Raw genomic sequence first — 15401 nt, forward strand, 5'->3', positions numbered from 1 at the left:
TTTAAATTATGAGACCTTTCTTTTAATGTCTCTTTCGATGGATTTGGAGGATTTTTTTAAATGCATACTTTTTCATCAAGGTGTTAACCTTAGATTTTTTATCAAAAAATATATTTTATAATTTTTTTTAGCTTAATGTACATATATGTAAGTGTGTTCACTGTGAACTCATATCTTTAAACCAAAACTTGTTTCGAGACTTTGTTCCCAAGATATCTGCTTTCCAATTTGTCCTAATCCGAGAGTTTTTCTCGATCGAAAAAACTCCTCGAAGCATAATTATTCGTTCCCACAGATACCTCGATAGGGCAGAATATTTACCCAAAAATCATTTCTCTTCTTTTTCATTTTAGGATTTTGATTCGTCATTCATTTTACAAACTTGTGTTGAGAACTGAAAAATCTTCTTAAAGCTTTGCTTACCATTTCTTATTTTCCTTGAATAGAATAAAAAAAATTAATTTTACAAATCTAATTCTTTATTGCTAAACATTTTTTTTATAATTATTTACAATGTGGTTAATTTAAATTGATTTAAAATATAGTTTTTTTTTGTGTTTTTTTTTTTTATTCATAATAATTCATTTAATTGTATAAACTAAAAAAATTGTTTTCATTTTAAATGCAGTGTAAAAGAGGAAAAGAAAAAAAGGAAAAAAAAATAGTTAAAGAAACCACTTAAAAGTCATTATACTACCTATGCTTGGGATATAATTTATATTTATATATATATATATCTATAATACACTAACAACTTTTTTTTCATTCAGGCGTATAAAAATTTATTCTAAACATTTCAATTTGTTTTTTTGAGGACTAAATTTTGTTGGTGTAAAATGTATTTTTGTTTTTTACTGAAATTTTTTGTTTTAAGTTTCAACAACAACATGCGAAAGAAAAGGAAAGCAAAAATAAAAAAGAGAAAGAAAATTTGGATGCAAAACAAAAAAATAAGAAATTAAAGAGAGAAAATTTGGATGCAAAACAAAAGAAAAATTTAAATAAACATTCCGAATAAAAGTAAACTGAAAATATGGATGCAAAAAAAAATAGTTTAAATATTTTTAATAATAAATGAAATGAAAATCCCGAAGGGGTTTATGGAATCGTCACATATGTCTTTTTCGGAGCATTGCTCTGGCAGCTATTATGCGTGTTGTACTCCTTGCTATCCTTGATAAACTTCTTGGTCGCTGAGCGGCTAGTGACGATGATGATGTATTACGTTGCTGCTGAACTATTGCCTTAGATTGTGGTTGTGATTTTTTCGTACTGACATTCTCCCATTTATCATCTGACTCTTCATCTGATTCTATGCTGGATTCACTGTTGGAATGCACAGAATCAGTCGTCAATGTTTTCGATTTGTTCAAATTCAAATTCGCATTTGATTTGTTTGAGCGCAGCGCTATATTCACTGGAATTTTACTGACTTTGGGTTGCGATGGTGCCACAACAGTTGATGTGGTTTTCTTTTTAGCTTTTGTCTTCGGAGATGCGAATAAAGGTCCATTCGCCTTCGGACTTCGCACACTTTCCAAAGACAAACGTTTGCGCGTCATTATCATGTTGTTTTGGCGATCTTTTCGTGCCGAGTTTCTTGTATTGACACGACTAGCCGAAGCCGAAACGTTTGAACGACGAATTTTAAGAGCTGGGTTTTTACTACTCATTAATCTCTTCTGGGTAGATTTTGTAACTCCAAAGTTAGACCTCTCTTTGTTTTTAGGAGTTTTCGAAGGAGCTTCTTCGTTTTCACTCTCACTGGATGACAATGAAGATAAATCACTTGATGTTGGTGATGCAATCGTCGACTTGGATGGACTCTTTGGTTCATTTTCTTTACTCGATGGACTATTCGGTTTCTTTTGTGTTTTCCGAGTGATCCGTTTTTGGTCAGCGGGCTTTTCTGGAACATTGGAATTCTTCGCTCGCAATTTATTGATTATTGGTGTTTGTGGTTTTGCCTTGGTGTTGTTATCTGATTCTGTAGCTGTTGATTCTGTTGATGTTGATTCTGTTGCTGTAGACTCTGTTGTTGTTGTTGGTTGTGTTCTTTTTGTCGCTTCTTTTGTTGTGTTTTCTGAAAGATGAAGACTCGTCTTTGATTGTTTGCGTAAAGGAGATGCGAATTCTTTACCTCCTTCATTTAAACTTTTTGGCGAGTTTGGTGATATCGGTCTCTTACGTGTGTTTCTTGTCGTTGGTTCTGTTGTTTGTTCTTTGTTCTGCAATTTTATTAAAAAAAAAAAAATCTTAACTGCTAACACAGAACAATTAATTAATGGACTTACAGAAGCTAGGGTATTATTGCGATTCGATCGAGTTGTTTTTTGACCAGGTGTACTGTTCTGTAAAAAGAATTATTGAATTGAATTACAATGTTATTTAAAAGCATTATAAATTAACTTTTCACAAACAAAACAAAAACTTAATAAAATCAAAAATAAAATGAATTAACGTTGAGCTTAGGCAAAACATTAAGAATGGGAAAGTTTTCTGTATATTACTGGTTGAATTCATTAACGCATCAAAAATTTTCATCAAAAATATTTCTGGTGCAAACGTAATGCTTTGCAGGTAAGGAAGTGTTATCTTTCCATACAAAAAGTTGTGATGCAAAAGCTGTGATGCGTTTATGAACTCAACCACTGATTCTCTGATGTGATTTTTCTTATATTATGTACATCGGTTTTACTCCTCTAGCTCTCAGAGGTATAATAGTTAATTCGCACACAGGATTGGATTCTTTGGCTGTTAGTTAACTCGGTAGGTCTAGCGGTATTAATGCTTGTATCAGAACAATAGATTTTATTTTATTTTTTCAAGAGAAATTGTAGATTTTTTTTTTATTTCATGGCTGTTTTGAGATGATTTTTGTCCATTTAATGATTTGTAAGTTTTTTTTTTACATTTACCAAAAAACCAGAAATGGGAAATTCTCTGCGGGAGCGGGATCATCCAAGAAAGAAGAGATGATACACCGTCTCATGATTTAATTTTCCAACGTCTGTCATCCAACACACAAAATTGCAAATTAACCAGAAGGTCTCTATTTACGGACAGTGTTGTTCACATCTTGAAAATAAGAGTCTTACATAACCAATCAAAATTGTCCTGATCCGGGCTATTTAAGTACTTATGCAAAGAAATTGACCTTAAAAGTTCTAATTAGAGTTTTGCAGATATTTGTTTACAAAAAAAAGTCAAAGAAGTCTTTTAGATTACTTATTGCTCGATCAGTTATTGTTCCATATAATTTGTTTTTAAAGCCTTTGTACCTATACGAAAACAGTTCTTTTTTAAACAAAGCCTTCCCAAAAGTGTATCAAAACGCGATAATATGTATATTTCTTTTTCTGTCTTTAGTTTTATGGTTGAATAGAGAGCGCTGTGAACCGTTTTTTTGCAATAGCGATTTGGTCTATTTTATAACATCTTTTTTCTCAGTTTTTTTTTATCAATTTGCGTTTGCATTTTTATGAAAGTTTTAAATAAGTTTTTTTTTTTTTATTACTTAAAAACTAATTTAATTTCCAGTCAAACTATTTGTTACAAAAATTTAAAACTAAAATATACTTTTGCATTAGGTGATTTTCTTTTTTAGTACAGAAGAAAGCTCGGAACGGATTCTGAACATTCTGAAAACGCTTTGAACATAATCAAATATTGCTCCTAGTTTGCTTTTTTTTTGTGAAAGCGTTCAGATTTTTCACTCAGGATGCTCGGTCGATTTTTTCTGAGCTCGTAGTTTGGGCTATGAACAATTCCCGAACAAAAAAGGTACACAATTTTGACGTTCTGAACGCTCTGAACAAAATAGAAACACCACTCTTTTCTGAAAAAACAAAAACCCCTTTTATAAGCCCAGTTTTTTCTTCAACTCAGTATCTACTCATTGTTTTATTGATACGAATAGAAATTTAAAATGAAAAATTAATTTAGAAAAAACACGGGTAAAGTGTCATCTATTTCTTGGAATTTTTACAGATTTATGAGCCGCCATAATGCAATATATGGAATTAGTTCAGCTACCTTCGAGATTTGATTCATTATATATTTATATGCAAAGCTTAAAACAACTACAGTACAATTAGTTCAATAACAACAATCTACCGAAATTATGTTTATTAAAACTTATTTTTAATGCGTAAAATCTTTTTTTTTATGTTTCACTAATAAAAAGATAAGACTTACAGATTAACAACTTTAAGAAAATGAAATTGAATTTGATTGTGAAATTTGAATTAAACAAAACATTATGAAAATACATGAAGATTAAAAAAAAGGTTATGGCAATGTTAATTATTCACAGTTGTGCTTATTGCTACACACTAAGTTTGTGCTTATAATTGAATACCTCTTCTGTTGGTACTCACTTTGATATGATCAAAACGAAGAGTTCGATTAAATCTTCTCGTAGAACTTCTTATTTCAGTTGTTGTATCAGTAACAGCGGAAGATGTCGGTGATGGAGGAATCTCTTCCGAATCATCACTCTATGAAAATTCATACAAAACATAATTTAAATTACACAATTTTCAAATAAGTAATTTCATTTTGTTAAAACTTACATCTGGAGCTGGTGATGGCTCCTTTTCTTTTTGTGCCTGCTTTCTAGTCAACTTTCGAGTCGATGTTGCAGCCGGTGCATCTTTCTTTTTATTTTTTGCCGATTGTACCTTTTTACTTTTTGATTGTTCTTCATCTTCTGCTGCAGAATTTGTTGCATTTGTGACAGCACGAAGTTTTTGTCTCGTCGATCTTGTGGGTTGAACTGGGGATTCTAGCACTTTTCGTGGTGAAACGATTGTATCGATACGAGCCTCAATGCGAATTTTAGGTGATGGTGCATCCTCGGGATGTGTATTTTGACGCGCAGAATTCATTGACTTGCGTAGATATCTCAATCCAGTTGAGTTTTCTCGTCCAAAGGTTGTTGGTGTTGTCAAAGGACGAATAATATTAAGAGGGGTACTTGGTGTTGTTGAAACTCTCGCCGCCACCGTCGGAGTTGAAGGAGCAATCGTTTCAACTGGTACAGGTGTTTGAGGAGAAGGATCAACTTGGGTCGCCTTCGGTGAAGGCGGCGGTTCAGCTAATGGTTCGGGATCCTTTTCTTTTTCAGATTCTATAGCTTTTTTAGTCTTTTTCCTTTTTGATTGACCACTCTTCTTTTCAGGAGATTTCTTCTTTTCAGGAGATTTTTTCTTTTCAGGAGATTCTTTTCTCTTTGAATCGGATTTTCGTTTATCTGCTGTTTTTGCAGGCTCTATCGTTTTTTCCTTATCCACAGAATTCTCATTTTCAACCTGGAAATTACTTGTCTCTGGAATTTGCGATGCTTCAGTGTCTTCTTCTTCTATCACTGGTACGAGTCGATTTGGAAGAGTTACATTTGATATAACTTTTCCATAATCTCTCTCCGTTGTAGCAGCACTAGCATTTTCATCATCCGTTTTATCCTCCTAAAAAAAAAACATTTTTTAAATAATTTGTTAAGTTTTTCTTAAAGAAATAAACTTACATCATCAGAACCATCAGGATTCGTTGGCAACAAAGGTGGATTAAATTTACCATCCAGCATATCTTTAAAATCAATTATATTCTTCAAGGTTTTGGAATCAAATTCACACTAAAAAAAAAATTCAAAAATTAGTAAAACAAGTTGGAGAATGAGGGAAAATAACTAACATTTATCAACTTTTCGGCTATGCCCTTAAGTTCATCCTTTAATGCTTGATCATCCTGTACACACATTTCCAATGTTAACAATTCTTTCGACAAAATCTTACACAAATCCTTATTGGCAATATTATTTTGCATTTCTTGCAAAAATGACAATGCCAATGTATTATGAATATTTGCTGCGGGTGCACAAAATTCTGGACGTGTTGCATCAATAACAAAACGCAATACAGTTTCTGGTTTGATTTCATGTAAAGGACTTTCATATGGAGCACTTATTACTTGTGAAACTGTTGGCAAAAGGCACGGATGGAGATATTCTTGTTTTTTACGTTGTATTAAACTCTCAAGAAAAACACCAAGAATTTGATTTATTTCAGGATCTGTTTTGGAATGTTCATAAAATGTTTAAGAAAAAGTTTAAAATTAACATGAAATCTGTTTAACTTTACCTGTTGATGGATTAAAATAGCGTAAAAGTAACTTCTCTAGGATTTCGGAATTCTTGATATGATCATGTAAAACTAGACGACAGAAGCCATTCACAATTGCACTTATAATACAAACATCGTCGCAAGTATCCAAAAAATGCGACATCATAAATATTATATCCACAGCTAGAAAACCAAGATGGAATATAAAGATCAAATGAAATGAGAAATTATCATTCTAGCTTACCTTGCCCTGATGACCACACACTGCTATCATCGTCGGCATCCAAAAACTCCAATGTGTTGTACAGTTGTCTTCCATTGCGTTTATTTTTACTTTGACGCTCTTCAACGTTAAAACTCGAACATCCGTACCTTAAATCAAAACCACAGGATTAGAAGATCTATTAAGAAAAGACTTAAAAAATATTTACCGATCCAGGAGCTCAAATATACAAGTAATTGAAGTCTTCCAAATGCGAATATTGTGATTCTTAAAGAATTGGGCATAAAGAACTTCGTATATCTCTTTTGCCAGAGCTTCGTATAGCATGCTATAGGCTGTTCCGCATTTCAGAGCCCAATCTCTGATGGCAATTTGATTAGAAGCAATATGACGACCAATGAATTCCTGTACGATTTTCCAATTTTATTGAATAATTCTATCTAAAGTTATACGAGGTCATACTTACATTATAAAGCTTACAGACATTTGGAGTCAAAGATCGAACATTCTTCGATACGACCATATAAAATGCTATTTGCAAACTTTTAAGTATCGTCTCAGATGTTACTTTTTTATTTCGCTGAAAGCATGATGATAGCTAAAAAAAAAATATAACATTAGTTTTCAATCATTTTGTATGTTATTTTTCTCTCACCGAACTCGATTGACCACTTGTATCTTCGGATGCAATAGTCTCTGAATGCTTTTCTAGCAATGGTTTCAATAGATTTGTATACTCTTCTGTGCATGCATTTTTCTCTTCAGTTATACGATGAGCTTGCACATAATCTTTCATTTCAACAAAATTCATTTCTTCTTCTTCGAGATCCAAGATTTTAACTTTCAATGAAGATAATTTTAATTTGAGATCCTTATCGGGATGTTTTTCAAGAAGTTGATCGATAAGAACACGATCATTGATGAGAGTGTCATTTTTAAATGAACTCATATGGGTGATTTCTTCAATTATTTCAACAAAGAACTAAAAAGAAGATATGTTTGTTGTATGAATTCTCTTTTAAACAAAAGGATTTATTTGTAAAAATTACCTGCAGTCGAGTATTATGATCTGTTATTAAATTCTCTGCACATTTGATAATGATTTCAATTAGCTTTTCTTCCAAATCATTGGTCTTTAAAATTGTGCTGATTAATTTTTTAAAGTTTTCACGACCAATTTCATCACCCAAATCGTAGAGATAGAGAATCTCTAACAAAGATAGAAGGACGTATTGAAATTCCATTTTCATAAATTTATCTGTTGCGGATTTTTGAGCTTCACAAAATCTTAAGGAAGAAGAAAAATCGTTAACATGTTTATTATTCATGTAAATAGTTAAGATGTCTTTGACTTACTTCAAAACATATGCACAAAATGTACTTAATTCAGGAATAATTGAATCCAATTCATCAGCCATTGTAACTGACAAATGTTCAATAAGGCACTGCCAATACAATGTAACTTCCATTGATAGTTTATCATGTGGAACACACTTATGGAATTCACCATCCTCATCTAGAGGAACACAATTTACAAGGTCTTCAATCTTTTGTCTTCTGCAAATATTCAGAAAGTTATTAGAGTCTTATTCGATAGGACACCTTTTGTATCGAAAAACTTACTTAAAGATTTCATGTAAAGCAACTTTAGCGATTTTAAGAAATCTTTCAACTTCTGCTTCGCTAGCATCAAGCTTCAAAGCGGAAACAAATAGAATGTAATTCTTGTTGTAAGATTCCAACCATTGTGGTAGCATAATAGTTGTAACAACCTGCAATCAAAATAACCGAATAATTATAAAAAAAAATCCTTCTAAGAAAGGGAATATACTTACTTTTTTAACCATTTCCGATCGATCATTGAGACCCTGCTCAAGCAACTGTAAACGTTGGGATACCTTGTATGCTTTAACTGGGTATCCACTCATATGCAAATAAGTGTGTCGACGGACTTTTTCATCAATGTCCCACAAACGATCCAAAATATATGGAATTGTATTGTAATTTCTTCCCATAGAAGTTACCACAGCTTGACGGACTCTCGGCGAGGGATCGGAACACAAATGAAATTGATAAACACGAAGAACAACATCGTCCGGATTGTCCGGACATTGTAATCGCTGCAATGCCAATATTGCTTGAACCCTTACATTGGGATTGATATCACGCAAACGTCTCAACATATATTCCATGATACCATCACAAATTGCATCATCAAGAGCTGCTTCCACACCCAATGCGTTTAGAATCATATTCACAAACTGACATAGGCGGAAACGTATGTGGGGATTCTGACTTATGGTCTAAAAAAAAAGAAAAACCGATGGTTATTTTTTCAAAAAAGTATTCTTTTTTTTTCTAATATTTAGAACATTACACCACTTATATTTATAATTTTAAAGTTCGATTTTGTTGTAGTTTTTTTTTTTTGCATATTTTAAATATGGTCAATTCCATTGCATCGAGTTTTTGTACAATTTTTATTAAAGTTTTTTGACAAAGTTATGATTTTTAATGTAATTAAATGAAAGAAGTGAAGTGAAGTTTCGGATGCTACACAAACCTCCCCATTCTTTTTTATTCTGATGCGAAATATAATTTTTATTACAGGAATCCAAAATTTAGTATATTTATTTTAGTTGTGAAGGAATACTAATTTTGAGGTGTCTCACATTTTTTGTTTCAGTTGTAACGTAGTAGAAAATTTTGTATGAAATTGATAAAGTGCTTTTCGGTAATTACAAAACAAATGACGGATAAAAGGTTTAATTTTGTTTAAAATCCTGTTTTTGTCTGCCCCACCTTGAAAATCAGAAAAGTCTATCTCTTGTTTTCAAAAATCGTTTGTGTTAATACTGAGTAATAGCAAAATATTGGCTTTAAACAATTTTTTTTTTAAATTAATAAAATGCTGAATTCGCCGTGTTGAAATTCTACACCAAGGGACAGTATTTTTTTTTTATTAGGTTTTGAGTTTTTAAAAAAATTTAACAAAATATGCTATTGCCATGTTCTTTGAGATTCAGACAAAAAGAATCCAAAAGGTAAAAAAGACAAAGCAAAGACAAATCAGAAATCGGAAGCAATATTTGATTCAAAATGACACTTTCGTATGGAAGTGATATTTTGCCAAAAATTTCTTGCACTATATAGGCACATTACTTTTTTTATACACCAAGTCAGAAAATAGCAATATTCTTTAACAACATACAAACATATAAAAAAAACTAAAATTCTCTACACTCTTAAATTTATAGTAGGTACCTACTTTAGGTGTGTATTGATCAAATGCATTTCAGATATTATAAATTGAAAAAAAAAAAAAATAAAAACCCATGCTAAGATTGTAGTGCGCAAGGTTTTATATAATCAATCTGTTTGACGATACATACAAAAAAGGCAAATTATATACATAATAGAGGTCATAACTAGTTGTAGTTAAAGATTGAAGTATGAGCTAGGAGGTATATACTTCCATGCATACATTTATTCGGCTGGAGAAAGTTGAAAACTGGACACCAAAGTAAATATATGCGGTAAAAAAAGATTCCCTTTAACATAGTTCTCATTTCATAGTTAACCTTTTTTTTAAAAAGAGACAGTGCTAATGCGCGGTCATCCCCAGTGTGTAATACAAAGCACAATTTTATAAGGCTTTGATTGGTCAGTTGTCACAAAAAATACTAGAAGCCATCTTGGTTTCAATGAAAGCAAGCCAATTAGAGACTTTTAATGATTGCTAAGGATATACAAAAGTATTCGAGTGTTGTAATTTAGAGCCAATTTTTTTTTCTAAACTTATACATTTTTGACTCTTCAACAACAAAGGATAATGAATAATAAATTAAACGCTAATTTTGAAAAAAAAAGGTTAATTTTGCTGACTTTTCGCTTTTGTCATACTTTTTTTCATAGAGTATGAAGTAAAAAATTATCCATATGAGCCAATTGAAAATCGGAACAACTGTACCTACTTCACAAAAAGACAGACAATAGTGTAATCGAAGAGTATTATAAGCTCAAAAATCAGTATAAAATGTTTACTCAGCGAAGTACTGAGTTAACAAAAAAACATTGCTTTTAATAAATACCTAATAGATATCTTAGAAAAGTCCTCTACACTTTAATACTTCACTCTTAGCTTTTGAAATATTTTTCATAGCAAATTTGACGAGGTTGAAAAAGTTATTCTTTGATTATCATAGTAATCTAAGATCGACTACGGGCTTGTTGTTTGTTTATGACAACGAAATCAACATGCAACTCTTTGGCACAGTTTGAGGGCATTACTTTAAACCAACGATATTGCGCCAAACTGTCCATTTTTTCATTCAAACCTCACATCAGAATGCCCAAAAATTAACTGTATTTAAAATAATTTGCTTATACTAATTTTACTTCGTTAGAACATATTAAAGTTGTAAGAAATAACAGAACTTGGAAATAGCAGAGGTTTAACATTATGTCATTCTAACTTAAGTAATGGGCGATCGAATGCGAGTGCGTAGCTTTATGTTTATCATAACCCACTTCGACCACCCTGCTAATGTTTTTTTTTTTTGTATACTTTACGCGCATTAAAGGGAGTTAAATACCCTTAATTTGTTAAACAAAGTGCGAGCTTCAGGAAAATAGGGAAAGATTCAAAAGGAGAAACCGATGCACATTAGTTTTAAAGCTCTGGGCATTAAAATGGCAGGGAAAAACAGAGGCGGGTAATCTCTGTATTTGACGGTACGTCCGAAGTTGGGCTCAAGGGTAAACTGATGAGCATTCTTAGAAGCGCGAGTATTACGGTGGAATTGTTTCAGGGGAGGAATACAACTAGCTATTTCATCTGAACATTGTTTATAAATATAGCGATAAAAAAACGAGAAACATGACACATTACGTCGGTGGTCTACGGACGCAATTGTCTCAACTGATGAGCATTCCTAGAAGGGCGAATATTACGGTGGAATTGTTTCAGGGGAGGAATGCAACTAGCTATTTCATCTGAACATTATTTATAAATATAAATAAATAAAACAAGGAGAGACATGACACATTACGTCGATGGTCTAGGGACGCAATTGTCTCAGTTATCGATCTATCATTTATCATTTTAAAAGCACGTTTTTGTATTCGGTCCAAGAAACTCAAATACGTTATCATAGCACCTGCCCACATGTGACATTTGTATTCAAGTTTTGTTCGAATGTAAGCTTTATAGATGACATCTAGATCAGAAGATGAGAAGAATTTCTTGCATCTTCGAAGAAAATCTAAACATTTCGCAGCGTTTTTGGCGACATCGAATATGTGTTGATTCTACAGAATGTGGTTTGTTACATTCATACAGAGAATGGAAAGTTTCTCAGTTTCCTCGATGCAAGTGCCACTCATTGATAGTGGCATAGGGGGAAGGTTACGTTTTAATCATAGTAAGCAGCATTGTGTTTTTGAAGCATTAAATTCTACACGATTTCTTATTCCCCATTGAACAATGCTGTCAAGATCAGAATTCAATGAGCTTATCATATTTTGGCGTTGAAGTTTTACATCCGAAGGACTTGGGTGTGAATCCTCAAACGAATATGAAAAACTGAGGGTACTATCATCAGCAAAACAATGTAAACTTATTATAATTTTCTTCTTTTAATGCAGATAATTCGTGGTAAAATAATATAAAATAAGTTAAAAAAAGCATTGTTGATTAAAAAGAAAAAAAAATATATATAGTCCGTAGTTCATTTTCATTTTCAAATAGGTGCATAGTTTAGTTATGTCAGAAAGAAAGACCAGGGCCCTATTGCACCAACCACTTTGCACTTTGCATTTTGCAACTTTGCACTTCGACTTTGCAAATTCTGTTGGTGCAACACTCCAATTTGCAAAGAGGAAATTATTTTTTTGAAAAGTAAAACAAAAATTCCTTCTTTGCAAATTTTGTTGCACCAACCACAAAATTGCAAAGCACAAGGTACTTTTTTGAAAAGTGCAAAGTTTTGCCAATTTGCAAAGAATTCTCTGCAAAGACAAAATTTGATTTGCGGATGGCCATTTCTCGTGTAAAGTTCGGGTATATTAAATGATAATTTAAATAAATCGCTTTGAATGACTTTTTGAAGATGAATAGTATAGTAATAGTTACGTGAGTGATGTAAAATTAAGAATACATTTTGAAATTAGAAATAATGAACTATTAAGATTAAATAACTATGGTTAGTATGTAAAAACAAGTTGAAGTTGGATTTTAGGAACGATGTTCAGCTGTCAAATAGTTACAAATTGTAACTAAACAAAAGACCATAGTTCGATATTATATAAACATTAATAAACTAGCTATGGTAAAATAAATAACGCACCTCTGCGCTCTACTTCATGGCCACATAGCTACCTCTAGAATTGCCAACCACCTTATTCAAAATTATGCGTCATTCAATGAATGATTGCAATTCAAAGTTATAATAATGATATTATATTGATATTAAAAATTCTATTATTTTCTTCTTTAAACAAATTGCAGCAAAGCAACAGTCTAAGTAACTTTGACCAAAAAAATAACAAATAATAAAGTAAAGTACAATAAAATTTCAAAAGATATCGTTGTTTAAGTAAAAAAAGAAGATTTCAACCTTTTTAAACAACGAAAAGAAGTTGAAACTATTTACTGCTTTACCTTGCAAATTTTCAAATTACGCAAAGTTCTATTGGGGAACTTTTAATGTTTGGTGCAACACTTTGCACTTTTACTTTGCAAAAAAAGTATTATTTTGCAAAGTTGCAAAATGCAAAGTGCAAAGTGGTTGGTGCAATAGGGCCCAGCTTTATCTTAAAAGAACTAGAACTAGAGCTAGCTCTGCATTCATTCATCTTCATAATAGGGGCACAGTAAATTTCTGAATTGTAATCCACTAACTCCATCTAAGTTCAACCTTTTCTTTATATCTATATGTTTTTGCCTTGTCCCATTCGGTAGTCTTGACTTCAAACTCTTCAGTTTATTCAACCCTTACAAAACAAAGATGCTTAACAAAAAAAAAAATATATTAACAGAATTAATAGTACGAAAGTCAAGGTCAACCAAAGGTATCAATAAAAAATAAAAGATTGGTACATGCTTAGATAAGCTTATCCCAATATCATTCAACATTCCCACGCATTCAAAAGATTGGTCTGATTCTATGTTTCTTTCTTTCCTATTCTAAAAACAAACACTAATCTATTGAATCTAAACTCATTAATTCAGAAACTTTCTAAATAATTATGATGCAATGGGTTCAAAGATCAAAAAATGCAATTTGCAATAAAATTGACTATTCTTTAAAAAAAAAAAAAAAAAACTATTAAACTGTACTTTTTAGAAATACCTTAGCTAGACAAAAAAAAGGGATGAAAAAAACTTTATCTTACCGTCAATAACCACCGACAAGTATCCACCAAAACAGGATGCGTATCATCGACATCATAAGAAGCAACAAACTTTGCACAAAACAACAAAGTAGTGTAAGCATATTCGTTTGTTTCCTCTCCTTCCATAGCCGATTTGACCATTTTGATGAATGTAAACATAAAAATCTCATGATCCATCTAAAATTATCAAACAAACAAAAAAAAAATAAGCCACATAGTTTGCCAAACAAAGCAAAAAGCTAATCGAAACACCTACTTTCTCATACAATTGACTCATTTCACGAATATATTTCTTGTGAAAGGTCTCATTTAGTTGGACATTGGACATAATTGCATACATTGGTCCATGATGCACTGTCGAATTCTGGGAGACTTCTGTGAGTTGGGATTCATTTTCTTTTTCTTCCTCGATTACAGCAGGAACGGGCACTTTCCGTTTGCGAGGCATTTTCATTTGCGTCGCTCGATTTTCTTCGCAATTTCCAAAATTTCTTTTTTTCTATTTTTCCTCACTCGCACTCGAAACTATTGCACTTTTTTTTTTAATTGTGCATTTGTATATTTTTGTAATAAACAAACTAAAAAAGTGTCACATATAAGAATTAGTTAAATAAAAATTTATATATTTTTATGAAAAAAGAAAAACACAAATTATTAGCTTGTTTGTCAAATCTTACAAGAAATTAAAAAAAAAAAAATTATTTTAAAAAAGTATGCAATGCAAGAACAAGAGAGGTGACGCTTTGATAGTTTTTATAATTTTTTTTTTTTTTGCTTGACGCGCTTGACATAAAATTCCGTTGGTTGTTTGTTTGAAGCGGGGTTAGTTCAGATGGTAGGTCAGTTAAGGGTGGAAGCGCATGACAGAAGATTTTTTTATGGATACGATTTTGGTAAAAATTAAATAGATGGGATTTACATTGGACGATTTTTTTTTTAACTATTTGGGTTTTTGTTTTTTACTTGAAATTTGCAATAATAAGTACAGTTTTTTATGGAATTTCTATTGCACAAAAAAATTTTCATTAAAAGTTTGACAAATAAATATAGGGCCAGTTTTCGGTGGATTAAATGTGGTTCAACTTTGGTTCAAGCATGGATTTGGAAATATTTATCTACTTTTTAGTACTTAAAATTACTTTGAACTACTTTTGCTATACTGAAAAAGTAGTTCAAAGCCACAGTACACATTGGTCGCCAGATTGTCAAAACATGACAATTTGGCGACCAATGTCAGCTACCGAATTCTTAATTGTTTAAAATACCGACGAAAAAAGCACAAAAAACGATAAACCACGCACACCACTAATTTTTGAACAATTATTTACCATTTTCCGCGATGAAACACGAAGAAAATTTGTTATTTTTCAATTTATAATATTTTTAAATGACATTTTATAAATTAAAACAAAAACAAATTTCCTGTTTACTGCGATTGAAATATAAAAATTAAAGGCCGACCTGACAGATTGGTGCCCATTTTTGACAAATAAATTTTGACAACGTTCGGAATATATTACCTTATTATGTGTACTGTGGTTCAAAGCAGCTTTAAGTACTAAAAAGTAGATAAATATTTCCAAAGAAACGCAGCTAATATAAGGATCTCGATCCAGTACAAAAGTGAAAATTTTCAAACGCATTTTTGTATAGTTTTTCGG

At 31.6% G+C, this 15401-nt stretch overlaps 1 protein-coding gene across 1 annotated transcript; it reads right to left on the reverse strand.

Moving 5' to 3' along the window:
* Window positions 1-1032: 1032 nt before the first annotated feature.
* On the reverse strand, window positions 1033-14445 carry LOC129921246 (condensin complex subunit 3). The gene is made up of 17 exons (XM_056002979.1): window positions 13997-14445; window positions 13741-13917; window positions 8181-8648; window positions 7969-8117; window positions 7702-7902; window positions 7395-7632; window positions 7001-7327; window positions 6812-6943; window positions 6554-6750; window positions 6367-6494; window positions 6141-6305; window positions 5695-6071; window positions 5528-5635; window positions 4575-5468; window positions 4380-4499; window positions 2295-2351; window positions 1033-2228 (listed from the first exon to the last, which is right to left on the reverse strand). The coding sequence occupies exons 1-17, from the start codon at window positions 14192-14194 to the stop codon at window positions 1110-1112; spliced, it is 5055 nt and encodes a 1684-aa protein (XP_055858954.1). The 5' UTR covers window positions 14195-14445; the 3' UTR covers window positions 1033-1109.
* Between the last annotated feature and the right edge of the window lie 956 nt (window positions 14446-15401).

The sequence above is a fragment of the Episyrphus balteatus genome, chromosome 1 (genome assembly GCF_945859705.1).
Source record: "Episyrphus balteatus chromosome 1, idEpiBalt1.1, whole genome shotgun sequence".
In the NCBI taxonomy this organism is placed as follows: Eukaryota; Metazoa; Arthropoda; class Insecta; order Diptera; family Syrphidae; genus Episyrphus; species Episyrphus balteatus.